General features: G+C 42.7%; 1 protein-coding gene across 2 annotated transcripts in view; it reads right to left on the bottom strand.

The window, feature by feature from the left end:
• Window positions 1–513: 513 nt before the first annotated feature.
• Window positions 514–22,639, bottom strand: part of GABRG3 (gamma-aminobutyric acid type A receptor subunit gamma3) — a 772,615-nt gene continuing 750,489 nt past the window's right edge. For both annotated transcript variants that reach the window (XM_089693488.1, XM_089693489.1), the window contains exons 8-9: window positions 19,508–19,704; window positions 514–1,754 (exon numbers count right to left, since the gene is read on the bottom strand). In XM_089693488.1, the coding sequence (XP_089549614.1) occupies window positions 1,476–1,754; window positions 19,508–19,704 (476 nt within the window). In that variant the 3' untranslated portion in view covers window positions 514–1,475. The remainder of the gene's footprint in view (window positions 1,755–19,507; window positions 19,705–22,639) is intronic.

Here is a 22,639-nt window from a genome sequence, read left to right as displayed (position 1 = left end):
AACCTGATGTGTACATTGCTTGCTACAGGGATACTATTTCATGGCTGGTGTACCCTAGTAGGTATGTAAATTTAAAAAACAAAAGAAGAGTGACAAATTAAAAGTAATAAGCAAATTTGCCAATGTTAGTACAATGTAGAAATCTACAAATTTTTGTTGACTTAAATCTAAAAACTTACCTACAGACTCTGGTTTCTGGGAAAAATTACGGTACCACATTTTTGTTTATTTTTTAAATTATTAAATTATTGATTTCAAGTGCATGTAGACATATAAGGAATTTTAATTTGTCAATGATTCTCTTGTCTAAGGGTTCTATAAGATTGTCTCAGAACTCCTGGCTGGGGGGAGGGGGAATTGAAAACTTAGTATATTGCCCTTGCTCTCTGCTTTTGTGTAAGGATGTGTAAATATTACATCTTTTGATACCTAGACTGTAATTGATTGTCTAATATAATTACCTTCGGTTGTCCTTGGTCACCTTTAAAAAAAATCCAGATAGCAGTTGTCTAATAATTTTTTAAACATTGTTATTTATTTTCCTTTGATCGCCTAGCTAGTTCATAAGAATTAATATGGGCTAGTTAGGAGAAACAGATCCTAGTAAATACGTTAATGGTATATCCAAAAATTATCAACTGCATCAGCTAAAAAGAAGAGCAAAATGTTTAAAAATAAAGAAAATATATTTATAGATGTTTTTAATTCTTTCATATATGTGTTTAGAATGTAGCTGGTAGGCACCACGGTAAATAGCCATTGTGACATAAAACACTGTTAATCGTAGGGGTATTGTAATCAAACAGTAATTGTAGAAAAAAACTTCACAATATAAAAGGATGCTTTTCTTCTTTTTCTTCTTTCTTTGTTTAGAAGTAGTCTTACAAGAGTACACATAGGATGTCTATAAATAGTGTTCTTTCAAAATGAGTCTTCTTTGTAAACATAAGAGTTTGTTTCACTTTTTCCAAAGTAAATGTATCTTCACATTTGCCAGCTAGTGTGCTTGTGTCATATCTTCAAAAAGTTACAGCTTTTTAATGTAACACCTATACCACTTATAAAAAGATAAACATGGCTTTTATTTTAAATGATCAGGTATGTTATCTTAATAAAAAATGTACTTCATTTTATATATAAATTTTTTAATTTTTTTTTAATAAAAGGGTGCAATGGTATCTTTCTTTACTTTTTGTACTTACAATATAACTCAATGATATTTTTTCAGTGTAATTTTTCTATGCCAAATATAGATTTTTACTATATAAGAATTTATAAGTATTGTCTCGTGGTAAAAATTAGTTAGGCATCGGTAGTAACATTTCACAATTAAACTCTTTAAATAGAGTCCTTTTTTTCTCGCTCAGTCAACCACAAACATGATTCCTGTGAGGAGGAAAAAAAAAGTCTTTTGTATCCTTCAGCTTTGTTTGTTGGACTGATTCAGATAAAGGCAGTCTTCACAATGCAAGTCTTCATAGGTAAAGATATCCAACCCAGTATACGAGGTTAAATAACAAGAATGATGTTGGAAAAAAGACTCTGGAGTATGAGTCCAATTCTAGAAGGTCTATATGTACCCGACCTCTTCTCCATGAGCCAGATTTACATTCATCGTAGCAACAAAAGAAGCTTTGACAGTCTTTACCATCTAGACACTCATAGACACATGCCTCCTCAAATTCTTGCCAGTACATGGCATTGTTCAAAGTGATGACAGTCGGAGGAGGTCTCATATCCAAAACTGAATAATTCTAAAGAAAAAGATGAAAAACAAGTTATATTAAATAGTGATATGCTATTAGTTGACACATACCAGCTTGATGGAACTATACATAGCAATATACTTGTCACTGATTTACCCATTGTATGTTTGCACATTACTGAAACAATATTGCTTTCAGTGCTAAATATAGAAAAGATATTGAAAAAAACTTTGCTTACATTAGCAAAAAGATGTTATTTTGTGGTGGTTTAGCATTTTGTGATGGTGCTGACCAATCAAAAGTTGTTTAGCCTGTACTCTCATCCCAGCAAGGAGAGGAGAGAAAGCTGCATGGATTTCAAATCCCCATGGCTTTCTCTCCTCTCCTACAGCTGTAAATCTGGAGCATTGCCCCGGCTTTCTCTTCTCTCCTACAGCTGAGAATCCAGAACATCTGCCTCCATCCTCTAATGGCCGACACTAAGGTATACATCCCCACATGCCCTTCTCTCCAACTCTCTGCTCAGTATGGGATTGGTGCAGGGAGGTTTCCCGCACCGCTCCTGTATGAACTCGGGCTATGACAAGCCTGGGTTAACACAGGAGCAATGGGGAAACTGCATGCAATTTTGACAGGAAATGCATTCCTGTTTAAATCGCATGCTATTCTTTGTGGTGCAATTTGTGTCCATACATTTTGTATTGGCACAAATCACATCGCAAAGTATCGGTATTTGGTATTGTCAAGTACTTGACTGAAAGTATTGGTACTCGTACTCGCCGATCAAAAAATGGTATCGGTGCATCCCTAATATAAAGTCTACTTTTGTCCTGTGCCTGGTGCTTGCTTGCTTTTTCTGTGGAAACACAAGAACTGTTCTGTTGAGCTTGTATGGCTTTAAGTGCTAACAGCAAAGGTCCATTCATTACTTGTTGAAAATCTGAAAAAGTACGTGTATATGTATGTGTCAGGGAGCCATGAGACTAAAAAGACTATTTGATATTATTCTGTTAATTGCCAAATGGTGTCTTGCTTACAGAAGAAAGGATGAAGCTTCTCATAAATTATTTTACCCTGATGGTAATTTTCTTCAGCTAATTTTGCTTCTAAGCAACTATAATATTGATCAGGTTGGGACCTAGAGTAGTAAAGGAAAGGTGCATCACCCCAATAGTAGATGGACAGGTGGTCTTGTAACATTGTTAAGCAAAAGTTCAACACTTTATCCTGGGAAAAGTGGTGGAATGACAAATAAGCTGAGATGTTGGAGAAGCTGTTAAGTTCATTGTGAAAATGGACAGTTCATAGGATGTTGCTGTGAAAATACAACACAGTATAATTCTGTGATTGTTAAGCAAAAAATGGTGAAGGACAGGATTTTCTCTTTAATAAACTGGAAAAAGCATATTTGGTATTCTGAAAAAAGCACTTGAAAGAGTTCTTGTTGAGTGTTCTTAATATCACTGAATGCTCATTTGATGGTGATGCAAATATCATTAGGAACCATAATGGAGTACAGGTCCACATCAAAACAATGCCATACTGTTTTGTGTACACATGGTACTATGCTCATGTTCTTAATTTGGTGATTATTTTTGTCACAAACATTATCACTCATGTGAAATCATTCTTTGGACTGTCTTTTTCTTAAGGTCCTACCAACACTCTTCTGAAAAGTTCTGCTCTTAGGGTCATGGCCATGAAAGCTCTCTAGAAAGTTGGTGATACTACATGGTAGAGAAAGCCAAGAAAATTGCATACCATCTTTGGTTCCACCATAGACCAATCAAAGGGATTCTATACCATTCTACTGTACTGCCTGGAACTCATTGCTCAGTCTCCCAGATATGTCAATAAAGACCTGTGTGAGGTCAAAAATTTGCTTCATGCTTGGACACAATCTGAAACCTTGCTTATATAATTCCAGTTTATGCAGATATATAATATTGCTAGTTCAGTTTTACAGTATCCAGAAGCAATTGGATTAGATAGTTTATATGATATAGCAAAATGGTATAAATTGCCAAAGACCAAATTTTAATGCTCATGGATTCATTTTTAAACTTAACTACAGTGGTGAAATAATTTATGACGAAGGCAAGCAGTACCTTTCTGGATCATTCTGCTAATGCTATTATTGAAAGCCATTTATCTTAGAAAGTACTTACAAAGAAACAAAAAAAATGCCTGGATAATTGTAAACAGGAAACAGATAGTTATAAAATGGCCAGAAACTGTCACTGACTGTGTGTCCTGCTCTAAAATGAGCTCTGAATTGGGTAGTATCTCCAATTAGGACCACCAGCCCAACATATTGTTTATTCTGGACCAGGAGGCACATGCTCTCTGGTGTCCCAGATCGGTCACTACCTATTTGTTCTCTTAAACACCTCACCAAGAAGAATAAATCTGATTATGGGTTTGGTATACGAAATGTAAAACACTGTAGTGCTCTGTTCAGTCAGCACCTCCATAAACTGCATCTTTCATTTTCCTGTACCTTCCAGTTCAATTTCTTTGTAAGTATTCTTCATGCGTATCATTATGAAGCCTACTCCTCACAAAACCTTATTAGTGGCTAGATCACTTTAACATCTAACAGAAAACTGAGTGAATAAAAATAAACATAAAGCACAATGAAATCAATGAATGTTATAAAGTCTAAAGAGGGAAAATCCTTTAAATCATTCATTAGGTAAGTATAGTTAGGCACTGAGGCATAGCAATAGAGATACAGAGGTTCTACCTTTATTTAAAATGTGTGGATGAACAAGATAGAAAATCCTAAGGTGCAGCACCAAAATCAGTATGTATATTGACCAAAACCCCTTAAAAGGTTTTATTTCACAACAGAATTGATGATTGCATGTGTACAATACATCTAAAGAAAGCATCTCCAAATTCCTAATAAATAATTCATAAAAATAAAGTAAACGTGATTTATTTATTAGAACCCCAGGCTTAAAACAATTGGGGAGATACATAACTGTCTACTTAAGGAATAAGTGCTGCACTTTTATAAATATTTTACCAGTTACTCAGATTTTGTTTAAATTGTTGGGACTTAATTAATTATTCTCCCTAGCAGAGAGCAAGCCAAATTGGTATAAGGTTCAGACAAGGAAATAATGTTAGTAAGTATTTAGATCTATTTTTGTTTTGTCAATAATAATTTGTTTTTTTTTTTCATTTTGAATTTATCCTTATATCATTTCCATTTTCAAGAATAGAAATAGGAAAGCTGCTATTGCTGACATGTGTTTAAAGATGAAAGTTTAGGGAAGGCTACACATATCCATATATTTGCTACATAGTGGGGGAGATTTACTAAAACTGGAGCAATCAAAATCTGGCGCAGCTGTGCATGGTAGCTAGTCAGCTTCTAACTTTGGCTTGTTCAATTAATTTTTAACAATAAAACCTGGAAGCTGATTGGTTTCTAGAGCTGCACCAGAAATTAGCACCATCCAGTATTAATACCTATAATAGCCGCTAGCAATATTCGCAGGTAAAATCTGACAGGCTAGTTGCACTCAAGTTAATGGACTATCAACTTGTGTACATTCAGCCTGCTCATACCTGGTTTAAATCTCAGCTGGTCCCTGCTGAACTGGCCAAGATTTGAACCATCTATGGCTGGCTTAAGTATCTTCCAGTGGGTCAATGACCCAGAAAAAATCTGAAGGTCAGGCAACCCTACTTTACTGGCAGAATAGTAGGTAGGAAGTAGTAAAGCAGGAACAATGATGACAGCCATGATGTCAGGGATCGCGGCTCCGTGCTCCACGATCGCGGCTCTGTCCCCCGCGCATGCGCATTGGCGACAGATCGCGCCGGGACACAGGCACTAGGTCCCGGCGAGCCGCGGCTGACAGGACGTCGCGCATGCGCAGTAGGTGCCGGGGGCGCGCCTCAGGCGCCCAATGACAGCCGGGGGCGCGTCCTAGCCGGCCAATGACAGTGCAGGGCGCACTATTTAAAGATGCCCTGCACTGTCACAGATTGCCGCAAGGTCTTCCTGTGATCCCGAGTTCCTGTACCTGTCTAGTGACCCTGATTGACCCTGACTATTCTGCCTGCTCCTGTGATTGACCCGGATTGTCCTGACTACTCTGCCTGCTCCTGCGTTTGACCCGGATTGCCCTGACCATTCTACGGATTGACTTCCCTGCTGACCCTGCGTGTGACCCGACTACTCTTCGCCTACCGATTCTGTACCCCGCTTACCCTCACGGGCCCACGATCCGTTACTACCCTGCTGGGGCCGCCATCCTCTTCATATCTGGCTCTCCCGGTACCTGTCCCCAAAGGTCTCCTCAGCCACTGGTGGGCCTGCTCGGAGGTCGTGACCTGGCCCGGGACTGTTTCAAGTCCATCCCCACCATCAGGGGCTCTGGTGAAAGCACAGCCCGGGCTTAGACCCCACGCTCTGAGTAGGTCTGTCAGTTGGCAGCCTGAGGCACCACCTGGCGGATCATAACAGTACCTTGCGGCCATGACAGAGCCAGGAAGTGGACCGGCGTCCCTAGAGGATATTTGTCAGCACCTGGCAACCTTGACCCAGGCCTTCCAGAACTTCCACAGTCGCTGCGCCCGACTGGAGGACCGCATGGAGTCATTAGCTCCCCTGACTCCCCCTGCTCAGAGTCCTCCACCTGCAGAACCTCCCGCTAACCCGGTATCCGGAGCGGTTGCCACACCCCTAGCTCCTGAACCCCGCGTTCCTCTGCCGGAACGATTCCGTGGTGATCGGAGCCGCTTCCGAGCCTTCCGGAACGCTTGCACCCTGTACTTTGACTTACAGCCCCGCACGTTCACCACCGAGACCGTCAAGGTGGGGTTTATAGTCTCCCTCCTTCAGGATGAGCCCCAGGATTGGGCTCACCGTCTGATGGAGAAGCACGACCCCCATCTTGACTCCGTGACCGAGTTCTTTCGGGCCATGGTCGTCTTGTATGACGACCCTCAGCGGGCTGCTTCCGCAGAGGCTACTCTATACTCTCTGCGGCAGGGCCGCCGGACAGCCGAAGAATACGCGTCCGATTTTAGGCGTTGCATGGGAGACACCAGATGGAACGATGCGGCCTTATGTCACCAGTTCCGCATCGGGCTGTCTGAGTCTCTCAAAGACGAACTAGCACGAGTAGGCCTACCTGACTCCCTGTAAAACTGATTGAGTTGGCCATTCAAATTGACCGTAGACTAAGGGAACGTCGGCTGGAAAGGAGCAGCCAGGGTCAAAGGGTGGCATGGATTCCATCCAGAGATACAGCTCCAACCCCAGGGAACCATCCGCGAAGCATGGAAACAGGGGACAACCCGGAACCCATGCAGCTGGGATTGGGGCGTTCCCACTTATCGGTCGAGGAACGTCAGAGGAGACTATCACAGAACCTATGTCTGTACTGCGGGGAAGCTGGTCATCAGGTGCGCTCCTGTCCTGCTAAAATGAGTAAGTCCACGCCCGTTTCTTTTACTTTACCTGCAGGAAGGGATGATCAGTCGAGTTACCTGGCCATTCCTGTGTCTTTACAGCTCCCCGGAGGAACATTGTCGGTGACCGCAATCGTTGACTCAGGAGCCTGTAGTTGCTTCATCGATCTGACTTTTGCCCACCGGCAAAAAATCCCTCTCCAGACCAAAGAAAGGGGGTTCAACATCTTCTTGGCAGATGGGTCCCGTATAAAATCAGGGGTGGTGGACCAGGAGACACCACCCATTTTCACCACAATGGCAGACCATCACCAGGAGTTCCTCCGTTTGGATGCCATCGCATCCCCCCTTTTTCCAGTCATTCTGGGGCTCCCTTGGCTGAGGGCCCATAACCCCCAGATTGACTGGGAAAAGGGAACAATTCAATTTCGCTCACCCTATTGTTTGAGTCACTGCCACGTCACAGGATCCGTGGTTCCCCGGTTCCTCCTGTGCTTGGATGGCGACACCGATTTATCCCAGGTTATTCCTCCGGCCTACCATGACTTCTTAGACGTCTTTAGTAAGCGAGGAGCTGATGTTCTCCCTCCGCACCGTTCCTACGACTGCCCCATAGACCTCCTACCCGGATCTGAAATCTCATTCGGCCGTATCTTTCCCTTGTCCGAAACAGAATCAGGAGTACTGAGGGAATACATTGACGAGAACATTCGGAAGGGATTTATTCGTCCATCCACATCCCCAGCCGGGGCCGGGTTATTCTTCGTAGAGAAGAAGGACAAATTGTTACGGCCCTGCATAGACTACCATGACCTGAATAAAATAACGGTAAAGAATCGTTATCCCTTACCCCTAGTCCCCGAGCTCCTCCAGAGATTGAGATCGGCAACGATATTTACTAAATTAGACCTGCGGGGGGCCTATAACCTTGTCCGTATCAGGGAGGGGGATGAGTGGAAGACGGCGTTCCGTACGAGATTCGGTCACTACGAGTATTTGGTGATGCCGTTCGGGCTCTGTAATGCTCCGGCGACCTTTCAGCACTTTATCAACGATGTTTTTCGTGACTTTCTCGATATTTTCGTGGTGGTTTATTTGGATGACATCCTAATTTTTTCCCCCTCACTGGAGGTTCATCGGGGTCACGTGATACGGGTATTAGGACGGTTGCGTCAACACGGGCTATACGCGAAGGCAGAAAAGTGCTGTTTCGAACAGCACGAAATCACGTTCTTGGGACTGGTTCTCTCTTCCGCGGGGGTCGCGATGGATCCCCAGAAAGTCACGGCGATCTTAGATTGGCCAGTACCCGCCGACAAAAAGGGGGTACAGCGTTTCATCGGTTTTTCCAACTTTTACAGGAAGTTTATTAGGAACTTCTCCGGTCTGGTCTCCCCGATCACGCAACTGACGAAACAAGGGGTCCGCTTTAAGTGGACTCCCGAAGCGCAGACAGCATTCGAAAAGCTCAAAGAATTGTTCACCTCTGCTCCCATTCTCTGCCATCCAGATGCTTCTCTCCCATATGTTTTGGAAGTGGACGCCTCCGAAAATGCGGTAGGAGCGGTTTTGTCCCAAAGGAATGGTACCAAGGAACTACTGCACCCTGTGGCGTTCTTCTCCAGGAAGTTGACACCAGCGGAACGCAACTATGACATTGGAGATCGGGAGCTCCTGGCCATTAAAACTGCTCTTGAAGAATGGAGGTATTTACTGGAAGGAGCCACACACCCAATCCTAATATTCACAGATCACAAAAACCTTGAATATTTAAGAACGGCAAAACGACTGAGACCTCGCCAAGCGAGATGGGCTCTTTTCTTCTCTCGATTCTCATTCCATATAACGCACCGACCCGGTACTAAGAACACTAAACCAGACGCTCTGTCCCGCATGTTTGAGGACCCCGACGACGCTGTGGTACCTGACACCATCTTACCTTCTGGGAGTTTCCTCGCTCTACAAACGGAACTTCGCTCCCGGCTTCTCGATGCTTCTGTAGGACTACCAGTTCCGTCTGGGTCACCCCTCCAGAGCCATGGTGGGCTATTTTGGAAGGAAGACCGGATCATGGTCCCAGAAGAAGTGCGAACCTTGGTCCTAGGGCACTGCCACGACCATCCAATGGCGGGCCACTTCGGGGTAACGAAAACTCTGGATCTACTACGGCGCTCGTTCTGGTGGCCAGACATGATCAAGGATTGTGAGCATTACGTCCGAACTTGTCCCACCTGTCAAAGGAACAAGCCCTCCAGGAGCAGGGCATGGGGATTGTTACGTCCATTACCCATACCCAAGCGGGCCTGGCAAATGATAGCCATGGATTTCGTGGTCGAACTTCCACCATCCCAGGGCTACACTGCAATAATGGTGATCGTCGACCGCTTCTCAAAGATGGCACATTTCGTGCCCCTGGAGAAGACCCCATCAGCACCAGAAACGGCACGGATCTTCATCAAGGAAGTGGTTAGGCTTCATGGTGTTCCCGAAGATATAGTGTCAGATCGGGGGGTCCAATTCACCTCCAGGTTCTGGAACGCCTTATGTAAATCGCTGGGAATCAAGCTGTCGCTTTCATCCACCTACCATCCACAGACCAACGGCCAAACTGAGAGGACAAACCAGACGCTGGAACAGTACTTACGGTGCTACACATCCTACCTTCAGGATGACTGGCTGTCGTTGCTGCCTTCCACGGAATTCTCATACAACAACTCGAGTCACTCAGCTACAGGTCAATCCCCGTTCTTTTCCAATTATGGGTATCATCCCACATTCCTCCCTGATCTGATGCCTGAGAATCCGGTACCGGCATCTCAAGACATCTTGAACTTCTTTTCTGTCAATAACAAGACAATTCAGGAGGCCATCGCTAAAGCCCAAGAGGACAGTAAAAGGGCATTCGACAGAAAGAGAAGAGGAGAATTACTGCTTCAACCAGGGGATCTGGTTTGGCTAGCTACAACCAACTTGAAGATGCTGTGTCCTTCAAGGAAGCTGGGACCCAAGTACATTGGCCCATTTCCGGTAAAACGAGTAGTTAACGAGGTGGCCTACGAACTCGAGCTTCCGCAGACCTTCAAGATACATCCTGTGTTCCATGTATCTCTCCTGAAGCCATCCAGACCGGATCCCTTCCCGGACCGTGAATCCAGACCTCCCGAGGCAGTCACCATAGGTGACCAGGAGGAATACGAAGTGGAGACTATCCTCAGTTGCTGAAGGAGGGGGGGCCAGACACAGTTCCTGATAAAATGGAAGGGGTATGGCCCTGAGGAGAACTCATGGGAACCCGCCCAGAACGTCCACGCACCCAGGCTCATCCGGGAATTTTGTCGTGCTCACCCGCGGTGGAGAGATCAGTGGGGCTCCCGGAGGGTGCCCATTGGGGGGGGCAATGTCAGGGATCGCGGCTCTGTGCTCCACGATCGCGGCTCTGTCCCCCGCGCATGCGCATTGGCGGCAGATCGCGCCGGGACACAGGCACTAGGTCCCGGCGAGCCGCGGCTGACAGGACGCCGCGCATGCGCAGTAGGTGCCGGGGGCGCGCCTCAGGCGCCCAATGACAGCCGGGGGCGCGTCCTAGCCGGCCAATGACAGTGCAGGGCGCACTATTTAAAGATGCCCTGCACTGTCACAGATTGCCGCAAGGTCTTCCTGTGATCCCGAGTTCCTGTACCTGTCTAGTGACCCTGATTGACCCTGACTATTCTGCCTGCTCCTGTGATTGACCCGGATTGTCCTGACTACTCTGCCTGCTCCTGCGTTTGACCCGGATTGCCCTGACCATTCTACGGATTGACTTCCCTGCTGACCCTGCGTGTGACCCGACTACTCTTCGCCTACCGATTCTGTACCCCGCTTACCCTCACGGGCCCACGATCCGTTACTACCCTGCTGGGGCCGCCATCCTCTTCATATCTGGCTCTCCCGGTACCTGTCCCCAAAGGTCTCCTCAGCCACTGGTGGGCCTGCTCGGAGGTCGTGACCTGGCCCGGGACTGTTTCAAGTCCATCCCCACCATCAGGGGCTATGGTGAAAGTACAGCCCGGGCTTAGACCCCACGCTCTGAGTAGGTCTGTCAGTTGGCAGCCTGAGGCACCACCTGGCGGATCATAACACATGACCTTTGCACAGGTTTTCAAAGTTTCCACACTTTTATCCATATACAGTGCTCAGCATAAATGAGCACACCCCTTTGTCATGGATCCAACCCACACGCCCATAGTGACTAGCTAACTGAGGAGCGCACGTGTGGCCATGACTTGGGGTACTAGGGAATAAGGTGGACTTAATCTGAATATATATACATATATAAGACCTGCCGTGATAAACTTTCACAGCCTGCACTACCTCTGGCCACCACTAGAGGGAGAATCCACTCCAATCCAGCTAGCCGACCACACACAGGCAGATACAAATCTTATATACAATCTGGTGCACGCTAAGGGCTGAGAAGCAGCCTAGCAATGGGCACCTCCATATTCCTCCAGCTATCTTACAAGCTAGAACCCTGGTGTTAATCACTCTTCCAGTGTCCACACACCCCCACACCAGACACACCACAAACGATAGCTTGCCACCACCCAACAGTTTTATCCTCAGACTGGTCTGCTGGGCCACCACACACACACAGATCTCCGTCTGACAGATCTGTTACCTTTACAATCTGCATGCAATCTGCCAACATGCAGTGCAATTGCATACAGATTGGCAATGAACTTGACCGAGCATATAAAGACACTGCAATACAACACAATCTAATCTCTCTGGAGATATGAGCCCGAGCTTAAGTACCCAGAACTCACTTATTAATTTTATGATTTAATATCCCGAAAGTGGGCAGTGCATAAAATATGTACAAAGTATAAAAAGTTAAAGAAAATACAAAAAATATAAGAATACACACAATTGGCTATTGACTATAAAATAAAAGGGAATAAAACAGAAATAAAACTTTTACCAAGAGTTATCCTGCGACTGAAGCAGGTCATAAAAAGTCCGCGATCTGCCAGTCGATAGAACTGGCTCCGTATGAATCTCAACGTCCATATCCCAGGTCCTCAATTTATGGGAATATGGACGTAGGCTGGACATTAGCCCTTGGCCAATCGACTCTGGGGGGTGTTCCTGTACCAGCCCACAGGATGTTCTGGGTACTGAAATGCCCAAAGTCGATTGGACCAGGAACGGTTTGAATCACCAAGTCAGGGATTGAATTTCCGACACCAGCGCATCAGTCTGATCACGACAGTACCAATCACTGTTCAGCTGCCACAATCAGGCGCCATATAACCATTTTCTGCATTTCTCTGGGATTCTACAGAGGCTACAAATACAGTTTTACATGCATATGTAGCCTACAGTGTGTCCAATCAGAAGGAAGTATTTTCATCTCTCTGCAACTAATATTTTAGCTTTTATGAGAGATTAAATATATTCCTTTGATCTCCTGATATACTTTAGAGCTCCTAGACAGATCAGAGCCCTCTCTTGGTCTCCCACTGCCTCTCAAGCCTAAATGTCTATAAGTAGGTGACAAGTCTTATCAGCATCTAGGTGTCACCTCCAGTTTAGAGGAAGCTCTGTCCCTTCAGATGCTAATTAGTGACCATATGTCTCTGACTTAATTCTGAACACATCTTATATTAACATGGAATGCTAAATCTACATTGTCATATTTCTACAGATCACATCTCAGCTACTCAAATCTTTACATTTATGTTACACCCTTTAATATTTGAATCAATATCTTAATAAACACAAGAACAATTTCCAAACTTTTGACAAAAGTGATTTTTATAGAACATTTAGCTCATTACATGAAAGTAAGGTTAATAATATAACTTAGATTACAAAATCTTCAGTTTTATTCAAATTAGTTGATGCAAAAATGAATACACCCCACAACAGAAACTACGACATCTAGTATTTTGTATGACCTCCATGATTTGTAAGGATAGCACTAAGCCTTCTAGGCATGGAATGAACAAGTTGGTGGCATACTGCAAAATCTATCTTTTTCCTTTCTCAAGAACAACCTGTTTTAGAGCCTTGATTCTGCATGGAGAGTGATACTAAACTTGTCTCATATATATATTGCTCAAAAAAATTAAAGTAGCACTTTGAAAACACATCAGATCTCAATGGGGTAAAATATGTTGGATATCTCTAGTGATATGGACTGGGCAATGTGTTATGAACGTAAGGATGCCCCATGGTTTGATGGAAATGAAAATTATCATCTTACAGAGGACTGAATTCAATGGTACCCCGAAAATCAAAGTGAAAAAATATGTAACAGGCTATTCCATTTTGCTTAAATTTCATTGCAGCAACTCAAAATGGTACTCAGTAGTTTGTATGGCCCCCACGTGCTTGTATGCATGCCTGACAATGTTGGGACATGGTCATAATGAGACGACGGATGGTGTCCTGAGGTATATAAACCCAGATCTGGACCAGGGCATCACTGAGCTCTCAGACAATCTGAGGTGCATCCTGGCGGTGTTGGATGAACTGAAACATGATATCCCAGAGTTATTCTATTGGATTTAGTTCAGGTGAGCATGGGGCCAATCAATGGTATCAATTCCTTCATCCTCCAGGAACTACCTGCATACTCTCGCCACATATGGCTGGGCATTGTCGTGCACCAGGAGGAACCCAGGACCCGCTGCACCAGCATAGGGTCTGACATATGGTTCAAGGATTTCATCCCCATACCTAATGGCAGTTAGGTGCCAGTGTCAAGCTTTTAGAGGTCTGTGCGTCCCTCCATGGATATGCCTCCCCAGACAATCACTGACTCATCACCAAAACGGTCATGCTGAAAGATGTTACAGGCAGCATAATGTTCTCCACAGCTTCTCCAGGCCCTTTCACGTCTGTCATATGTGCTCAGGGTGAACCTGTTCTCATCTGTGAAATAGGGCGCCAGTGGCAGACCTGCCAATTCTGGTGTTCAATGGCAAATACCAATCAAACTCTATGGTGCCGGGCAGGGAGCACAGGGCCCACTAGAGGATGTCTGGCCCTCAGGCCTTCATCATGAAGCCTGTTTTTGATTGTTTGGTCAGAGACATTCATACCAGTGGCCTGCTGGAGGTCATTGTTTAAGGCTCTGGCAGTGTTTATCCTTTTCCTCCTTCCATAAAGGAGCAGATACCGGTCCTGCTGATGGGTTAAGGTCCTTCTACGGCCATGTCCAGCTCTGCTAGAGTAACTGCCTGTCTCCTGGAATCTCCTCCATGTTCTTGAGACACACAGAAAACCTTCTGGAAATGGCGCATATTGATGTGCCATCCTGGAGCAGTTGGACTGCCTGTGCAACCTCTGTAGGGTCCAGGTATCGCCTCATGCCTCGTGCCAGTAGTGACACTAATCCTAGCCAAATGCAAAACTAGTGAAAAACCATCAAAAAAGATGAGTAGAGAAAACAAATGTCAGTGGCCTCCACCTGTAAAACCATTTATATTTTGGGGGTTGTCTCATTGTTGCCCATCTAGAGCACCTGTTGTTAATTTCATTAACACCAAAGCAGCTGAAACTGATTAACAACCCCCTCTGCTACTTTACTGACCAGATCAATATTAATTGACTTGATGCTATACTCTGATTAAAAAGTGTTCCTTTAATTTTTTTTGAGCAGTGTATATACAGTGCTCAGCATAAATGAGAACACCCCAACAGATTTGTCAGAAAACCTTTACTTTCATTTCAGAATAAACATTTCTCTATGAGACACTATACCAGAAAATACTCCCACAAATGCATGCCATTTATTGCAAACAAAATTTGCTAATTTGCACACACAAAAAAGGATTTTTCCTAACAAATTAATTCAAGACCATGTTGCAAAAATGAATACACCCCAATGAAAGTCTTAGGAGTAAAGCTAAGATTAAGACAACAAAATCCTAATTAACAAAAATTCAACTACAGCTGAGTCGAATTATTCATATATTCATATATGGCACCACATGGAACAGAAATGTCACAAGGCCTAAGAAAGAAAATAATTTCTTTACACAAGAAAGGTGAAGGCTACAAGAAGGTCAGCAATGCTTTACTTATCAGTCAGAATACTGTAGCAAAAGTGATACAAAAATTTAACAAAGATGGAACTGCAACCATCTCACAGAGACGTCCAACCCATCAATGAAAGTTAACACCTCAAGAGGAGCATCTTCAGATGAGAAGGGTTGAATAGAATCGCAATGCAAGTTCACTGCAGTTAGCTAAAGCAATAGAATGCCAGACTGGGGTGATTGTTTCCCATGACACAATACGGTGTACACTGCAGACGTATGGCATGCATGGGTGTCATCCATGAAGGAAGCCTCTCCTAAAGCCCATGCACAAAAAAACCCTCCTATAATTTGCCAGGGCCTATGCTGAAAAAGACTACAGGGTGTACAGTCACCTTTGGTTGTCTTGCACTTTTCCATCATGACAATGATCCAAAACACACATCTAAGGCCACTGTTGCATTTTTGAAGAAGAACAGGGTGAAGGTGATTTAGTGACCAAGTATGTCTCCTGATATGAACCCAATCGAATACCTATGGAGAATTCTGAGGAAACAAGTTGAGCATCAGTCTCCTTGCAGCATCCAGGCTCTAAAAGAGGTCATTCTTAAAGAATGTAAAAAGATCAATGTTGCAATATGTCACCAACTTGTTCATTCCATGCCCAGAAGACTTAGTGCTGTCCTTACAAATCATGGAGGTCATACAAAATACTAGATGTAGTAGATTTTGCTGTGGGTTGTATTCATTTTTGCATCAACTAATTTGAGTAAAACTGAAAATTTTGTAATGTAAGTTATATTGTTAACTTTACGTTCATGTAATGAACTAAACAAATGTTCTATAAAACTTGTGTTCATTAAGATATTCATTAAAATATTACTTTTCAAGAGGGGTGTACTCATTTATGTTGAGCACTGTATACAGTATATGTGGAAAAATGTGGGAACCTTTATGAAGAACCCTTGTATATCAACCTAACAATGACAGGCTCTTTATTTATATCCTGCCAAGTTGCCATTCAGTGACAATGTCACTTCTGAAAGATCTTTTCTTTTCTCATGTGATATATGCATTCATATATCCTACATAGCACACATAGCCGTGAACTGAACTGATATGGAGGAGCAGTGCTCACCAGGCTAACATTTCTAATCAGTTGTTACTCTTTTCCTTTCAACAAGGTGGCATAAGGTTATATGCTGTAAATTCACTGTATAGGCTCCTTGACATCCAAAACTGTAAACATGTCGTCTGGTTTTTGGAAACAAGCATTTGTTTTAGTGCATGCATTTATACTTGCATACTGTAGGTACTAATGTCCAAGGGCTTTGGGTTGTTACCATGAGCTTGTTTTGATACTAGTTTGAGACACTTCTGAGATCATATATAATTTTTGACAGGTGCATATGACCTGCTGTTGCCCTCTTTCTGATTTGCATTTGACTTTCTTCAAGTTGCTTTTGCATTTCCCTAGACTTGTATGAGAATAGGAGTAGTTCTGATGAGCACAAAACCCTGTCATCGCTGGCACTTCAGATAGATAATTTCCCATTCTCAAAGTATAACTGGAATTTTAGTACAGCTGTCCATATAAGGCCTTGATTCCTTCCCTCAACATACTTTTCACATCTCATAATTAGTTGTTCCTGCCCTGTCAGTGTTAACAAGAATAACTGAAAGTATTGTTATTATTATTGTACAGTTATTCTAAAAAAAAAGCATATTTTTTTATAATGCATTTAAACTGAAATTTATTATGTCTTACAATGTGAAAGTGGCATTTGGAGTCTAATTTATATAAAATATGTATTCCTTTAATGGAAAATGTGTTAATGGGTGTACTAAATAACCTGCGATAAAAGGTTATAGCAGTTCACATAAGCTCAAATAAACAAACAAACAGCTCTGGAGGGACCTGATTTGATCCTGATTTAAGAATGTGACTATATTTTGCTTCTCAACATGTCAAATGTGTTAAATTATGCAAAGTATTAGGGTTTAGCAAAGAAAATCATAGAGTTGTTCACATTCATTGGACCCATATTTCTTTGCTTGTTATCTTATTGAGAACTGGTCCCTTTGCTACTCCTGTGAGTTCTACAGTCTCTGTAGCCTATGAGAGAGGGCCAAACAACTGCAAGTGTCACCTCCACCAAAAGGAGATGTCCACATTGTGCAGGCAGCGGTGTGGACACTCCAAGAAAGACCCAAGGAAGTAAAGAGAAGAAGAGAGAAGGAGTGTCTTCAAGTAAGTAAAATAGGCATTTGGATACATTTTGTTTATAGCAGCAGTTAGTTGGCCGTTGGTGGGAGGGATTGCCAATATCCTGGAGTTAGGCTTTAATTTCATCTGTATTCTTTATTTTCTCATGTATGTTCTCATATGTTTCTGATGGTAGGCACCCTCATTGTAGGTAGCCTGCAACAGCTCTCAGATTTATATGCCAGATAGCTATGTGGCTGACCACATTCACCCTATTGACAGCTATCACAGCAGGCACAGAAATGGAAATATAAAATATGACTGAAACTACAATATATTTTATTTTTGTCAACACGTATTTTGGATTACTATAGTAATTTCATGTTCAAATATTTTTTGAATTTTTCATATTTTTACATGCTTGCTAGACCATATTTACTGTTCCTGTTGACTTAAAAATGTAATCATATGGAAAGTGCATTATTTCAGTTAGTAAGACATGAGTTGTAGAACTCTACAGACAGAAGAATAATGAAGCACAAGCACTTGGATCTATTAATCATGACTTTCTAAAAGACAAATATAGATACTTACATATTATTAGAAACTTACATAGAAATATGGTGTCAAGTGTTAGGGATTGTTCACAGGTGTGTTTGATTATGAAGAGCAAAGCAATGCTCATTAACTCACCTTGAACATTTATCATGTGTTTTGTTATGTTTTTGAAGTGTTGAAAAAGCACCAAGAATGCTTGTTAAATGCCCATGAAAGTGATGTTTTTCTAGTGTGAAAGGGGAAGTGATGTAGAAAGAATGATCTGCTTCGAGGTGTGTTTAAGATGTAGCGTGATAGTAGACATTTTAAAAAAATTTCCGCAAGATGGATTCATATATTTTGCAGACATACAAAACTTTACAAGTGGTAATAATATTCAATGCCTCTGATCCTGCCTGGTATTGCTGGCTGTCTTGATGTTTTTGCCCACACAAAGTAGCAAATGGTGTTACCATATGGCTGCTCTGTACAAACAGAAAGTTGCTGGAGTTTCTCCGCCCTAGTTATCTTTTATTTCCCAGTGTATTCTGGGATACAGGAGTCTTCATTTCCTCTTCCCAAGCTCCCAGCCAACACTTTGTAAATGCTTCACTAACACACCATAAATGCTATAGGTGCAATTAAAGTGTGGTCAAGGTGCATTACCAATGAAATTAATGGAGACAGCTGTTAACCATGGATGCCTCATAAAAGCGACCTGCTGCTTAATTTTTAACACAACACAATGCTACCACATCTGTGCTTATTACCCATTCTAATATTCCTAGCAGGCATTGGAGAGCAATTATGAAGCTTCAAAAACACTGCATAAATGCTGCTTACACAGGGTATAGAGGCACATGCAAACAAACACTTAAGGCCTTAAGTGTAAAGGTTGGCTTGATGGCTATGGTGTTGATTTAATAAAGGCAAATAGACAAGTGTGGTTACAATCTGCAAGGAAATTTTTCCCAGAGCTTAGTAAATAAGGTGAAGCTCTGCTGACCTTCAACATCCAATCATATGCAAACAAAAATGCTGTTTTTCTTTTCCTTTGCAAAGTGAAGTCTTATCACATTCACGAAGCTCTGGGGACAATTCTCTTACAGAGTGCAACTGCACTTAGTAAATCAACCCCTATGTGTTGCAGTAAGGAACATACAGTAGCGTACAATGCACGTGTTAGCATATTGAGATTCCATTTGCATCAATTAAATGAATAGGCTGCACTTAATGCATGCATTCTAACATGCAATATACTAAAAAAGTAATTTAATTTTCATGCACTAACACATCACACCAGACTAGAAAAGGCCTGCTGGTGGCAGAAAACATAACACAACACTATACCTATTGTAAAGGAAACAACACCATATAAGAGGTTGTAAAGTAATATTCTCAGAATAATTGAAATGGATATTCACGTTCCCTTGAGATTTTTAAGAACAATTTGTCCTTCCATTCTTATAGCTTTTAATAACATTTGATTTAATAGCCCCCAACCACCCATACTCACTCATTAAAGGCAGAAAACTTAAAACTCAACTTAAAATTAAAAAAAAACATGATAATGTAGGAAAGCAATAATGTCTTACCGATTTTTTCTTCTTTTTACATCTCGGCTTTTTGCAACTTGAATAGTAATTAAGAGCTGCATACTCCATCAATGCCGCAAACACAAATAAGAAACAGACAGTCACAAATAGGTCCATAGCGGTGACATATGAAACTCGCGGTAAAGATTTTCTTGCTATGGTGCTCAGAGTTGTCATTGTCAGTACTGTTGTGATACCTGGGTGAGAAAATACATGCCTTCAGTTTTTGCTACTTTACACTTGATCTATCAAACTTGTGACCTTTTTTCTTTTTATTTCTACAATTAAGAATTTTATGATAATAAATAAAAACTCAAGAGCAGATCTTCTATTGAAGCATGGCATAGCACAAGAAAAACATAACACAACATATCATAACATAATATAATATAACATAACATGTAATTGAATGGGATCTACCGTGCTCTGGAATGTAATATTATATTATATACTAATAATTAAGCATCAATGAAAGTGTGTACATCACAAGTTTATGCTTTTTGCCCCAGAGACCAGCTGTAATTTGCAGCTGTACCCATAATCAACTGGATAGACCTAGTATGGTACTAACAAAATCAGAAGTCATTTCCACACAAGCCACATTGAGTCTGAGGGTAGAGATACACAGAATTAAAGTATGAATTGAACAGAACTAAGTTGGGCAAATTGTGGCCTGACTCTGTCCGACTTCTGGTATGTGAGCAGCTCTCTTTTCATGCTCCATGCTGCAATTATCATCCTGCTACATAATCTTTCTCAGTCAGTGCTGCTACCACCAATCTAGAACTACCTCTTGCTTGGGAAGTTCTCCTGTGGAGTTTAATGATGGTCAAGATTTGGAAAGACCGTTCTAAGCCTCCCAGCAAGAAGCTGGCCCGCTTCACACATGCGACCCAAGATGGCGCCCACACCTCTCAGGCCTCCGGCACTGCCACATGCTCTGCAACCTCTATTTGGGAAGAGGGTGCCCAAGACTGGCTAGACTCCACTCTCTGACCATCGGCTGTCCTGCTGGCTGCTGATCTGGGGAATGCTGTCTCTGAACCCCGGAGGAGCAGGTAATGGAGCTGACTCTAACTCAGATTATGGAAGCCATTAAGAACTGCCAGGCCTCAGTTGCTAACCACATTGAGACTCTTAGAGTGGACTTTTCTCTCGTAAAAGAAGATGTTCATAAATTGCATCATAGGGTCTCTAATCCTGAACAACGGGCTAGTATGGTGGAGGAAGACATCTACCCTCTCTGCCTCCTTTAGATAATCTCAGGCCAAGCAGAGAGTTCATGCGACTAAACTGGGGGATCTGGAAGACCGCCTTAGATGGAATAATCTACGCTTTCTTGGATTCCCTGAAGGGGCGGAAGGCAAGAATCCAGAGGAATTTCTCACAGAATGGTTGAAAAACTCTCTGGGTAGGACACTTTTTCCCTGATTTTCGCTATTGAAAGAGCCCACCAAATTCCTCATAGAGCTCCCCCCCCCCCCCGAGAGGCCCAGCCAGAGCACTTCTTGCACGTATCCTTTACTTCAGGGATCGCAATTTGGAACTCCACAAGGCCTGTGTGCTACCTGATCTAGTTTACAGCAATAATGCCATCACTATCTTCCCTGATTTCACACAGAAACAACGTTCTGCCTTTCAAAGTGTAAAGAAGCGGCTACAAGATCATCATCTCCCTTACAGCATGCTATAACTGACTAGGCTGCTTGTGGTCCATAATGGCAAGGCTCAATTCTTCACTGGCCCAGCGGAGGTGGATCTATAGCTGGAATCTTTGGGCAAGTCCTGAACTCTCTGCAGTTGCTATGGTGAACCTTCTTCTCCTGTTTTGAACTCCCATCTGGCGTCCGACAGCTCTCCTCATTCTTCTGGTTTTTCGGTCTACTTTCCAATCCTTTTTCTTTTCCCCCATCTTGATGAGGGGGCTGCCAGGTTGGAGGTACTTTCATGATTCTATACAGCATGGCTGCCTCTTGCCTTTGGAACAGAGGACCACGGAGCAGCAGCATCTCAGGACCTTTTGTAACTCTCTCCTATATTTTTTTCTTTGTCTCATCCGCCTGCACGGGGCTGAACTGTACCTCCTATGTTGTTCTCTTGGTTCAGGGTACAAGCTCATACTCATTTGGGGATTATGAGCTGAGTGAGGGGAATTCCCCTCCCCTCCCCTCTTCCCCTTACTTATAGCCTCTACCTTTTTTGCTTTTTCTTTTTCACCCTTTTTTGGGGGGGGTTTACCTTTTTCTATTATGGAAGATGGCTACGCAGTGTTTAATGATGATCTCGTGGAATGTCATAGGCCCTAACTATGAAATGAAATGCTCACTGGTCTTTCAATAAATACAAAAACATAAACCTCACCTGATAGATCTACAGCAAACCTATCTTATTGGTTCTTAAGTGATGGCTTTGAAACGTGCATTTGTGGCCCACACTCTTCATGCCATGTACTCCAATTATTCTAGAGTGGTTACGATGTTAATCTCTGAATTGTTGGGGTGTTCCATTAACACTGTGGTTATGGATCCATTTGCCAGATATGTTGTGGCAGTCTTGCAGATTAATAACTCGGCTTACACTTTTGTTACTGTTTATATTCCTCCTCCTTTTACCATGACCTTTTGGGATCAAGTAATGGCCTGTGTACTTTCGGTGGTGGAGGAATCCATACTTTTGACTGGAGATTTTCATATGGTACTTTACAATGCCCTGGATAGATCATGTGTTGAACCTCATCAATCCTCCCCATTGGGTAATTATGTGGCCAAATATAACTTGACAGAATGTTGGTACTGGAAATACCCTTAGGCTAGAGAATCCTCCCGTCATTCTACTACGTACAGTTTGCTTTCTCTATTGGATTTGTGCCTTGTATCCCCAGACCTTTACCATCATGTCCTAGAGGTTAAATATTTAGGATATGTCCTATAGAGATTAAGTCCTTTATGGCTAAAAGAGGAGTTTTTTTTTCTTCAAAATTTCTACTGACATTTGTCGAATTTCGAATTCTGTGGACACCTCAATTGCTATTGCTTGGGATGCCTTTAAAGGTACCTTAAGGGGTAATATGATGGAGACGATTGAACAACTTAGATCAGATAGGGCCTGGAAGGTGTCCAAGCATGAACAGGC

The sequence above is a fragment of the Staurois parvus genome, unplaced genomic scaffold (assembly GCF_062004578.1).
Source record: "Staurois parvus isolate SC_StPar_1 unplaced genomic scaffold, SC_StPar_1.0 ptg000634l, whole genome shotgun sequence".
NCBI classification, from domain to species: Eukaryota; Metazoa; Chordata; class Amphibia; order Anura; family Ranidae; genus Staurois; species Staurois parvus.
Note: the sequence above shows the minus strand (reverse complement) of the source record. Positions and strands in the feature narration are given on the sequence as shown.